A 1,737-nucleotide genomic window follows, 5' to 3' on the forward strand; every position below is an offset into this window, starting at 1 on the left:
ACCACCCGCAGGACGCTTCATGGGGGTGATCGCTCGAAGCCGACGATGGAGGCCTTGGTATCCCTTGTCGGCAAGCAAAGCCCAAGAGTCCGGGTATTCGCCACTCAATGGTCCGGCATCAACCGCTTCGCCATCATTTCCCGCCTTCTGCAGGTGCTCCAGGTGGAAGTCGGAGTTGAAATCACAGATGGTAATGTCGGACACACTTCCAGGTACTGCTGATGTCACGTTGAGGGCCAATCCATTCGGCAAAACGCTCACTTCCACCTTCACGCCATACTGTCCATGCTTCTTGCTGAAGAAGACTTTCTTCTCGCCAAAGCTGACGGCAGGGGCGTTCGTCTGTTGAAACGTCACGTCGACTGCATAGCGCGCCATTGGGAAGTGCTTGAAACGACGACCTGTCTTGGTCAGGTAGTCCATTGAGTACTAGTTGGCGACGGACTCAATGTACTTTGTCTTGAGGTGGGGAAGCAGGATCGTCAAGAACCCGGTGACACGTGTCGAGAACGTCGGTGGCTTCTCCTTGAAGACGGCAGCCATTGAGCGACGCGAGCGAAAATTTGAAATGACGTGTGTGTGATGGACGATTTCGTGCGTTTGGCGCCAATACACGTAAGGATTTTGGCGGCAATATTTCATGCATTTTGTGTGCATTTTTATTCGTTTTGAGAGATATTCATTTTTGAAAGACGAATTCTGTGTACATCTTTATTGCGACACGTGTTTTGATTTGTAGATGCTGTGATTTAGGAAATGACTGAGTGATTCTCTAATTCATTCAGTAAATCGTCAATGACAGATTATACGTTTCATTTCACGATCACTGATTATGTGGTGAGTTATTCACTAGTTCATATGTTTTTTACCAAAGGCGTTGTGACTGACTAATGACTAAATTATTTTGAATTGTGACGCGGCATTTTGTAAATTGGCACATATTTGGTTAAATACCCAGTCACTGGTTTTGAGGTCTACTGCACATAATGGAGACTAACGGCCTTACCGATCATGAGACCATGAGCCGACCTCTAAAAAGGCTCATATGTCTTTCTGCAGAGCCATGCAGAACAACGGCGTATCCGGCGCGGGCGATGCGCAGGGCCTCCAGCACCCCGCCGGACCGCAGATGCTGCACCACTCGCGCCTTGTTGACTGTGCGGGGGGTACTCACGTCATTCGGTTTGATACAGCGAATGTATATAGCCCCACGACTTGGAGCAGGTCATCAATTTGCCTTTGAACTGGCTCGACACACTAGCCGACCGAAGACTGCTTGCTTGTCTAGTGGGGGGGGATTTTCGGGTTCGCCCCCCTTGTTTGAGTTGAGATCGAGATGGCGGCAAGAGTCATATCTTTATTTCGTGTAAACGGACATTGCTGTGATGATCACAGAATTGCTGACTCCTTTCGTCGCTTTCCCAAATCGCTCATTTGACAAACTGCTGATTCTGCGCTACTTGTTGGGTTAAACCGGGTATTTGCCTCACCACCTGTCGGGTGGGATGCGAAATTTAATTCCTGAGCCATACATTTACCTACATATTTATAGAAATTTACTATCCGTTCGCTACCCGTTCTATATCCGAAAGAAAACGTTTCATCACCGCATTCCGCACTTGCGCACATGTGCGAGTGCAGCATGTATACTACTAGTACATACAGTATAAGACAGACACGACACAAAACCGACAAAATTCGGCCCCGTGATTGGATGACCGACAAATGATTGAATTC

General features: G+C 48.1%; 1 protein-coding gene across 1 annotated transcript in view; it reads right to left on the reverse strand.

Annotated features, from left to right (window-relative positions):
* H257_19274 (hypothetical protein) overlaps positions 1–378 on the reverse strand; it is a gene marked incomplete at both ends in the record, with an annotated part of 2,530 nt that extends 2,152 nt beyond the window's left edge. The window contains one exon of the mRNA XM_009848420.1: positions 45–378. Within this exon, the coding sequence (XP_009846722.1) occupies positions 45–378 (334 nt within the window). The remainder of the gene's footprint in view (positions 1–44) is intronic.
* Positions 379–1,737: the final 1,359 nt, after the last annotated feature.

The sequence above is a fragment of the Aphanomyces astaci genome, assembly GCF_000520075.1.
Source record: "Aphanomyces astaci strain APO3 unplaced genomic scaffold supercont1.450, whole genome shotgun sequence".
Taxonomy (NCBI): domain Eukaryota; phylum Oomycota; class Saprolegniomycetes; order Saprolegniales; family Verrucalvaceae; genus Aphanomyces; species Aphanomyces astaci.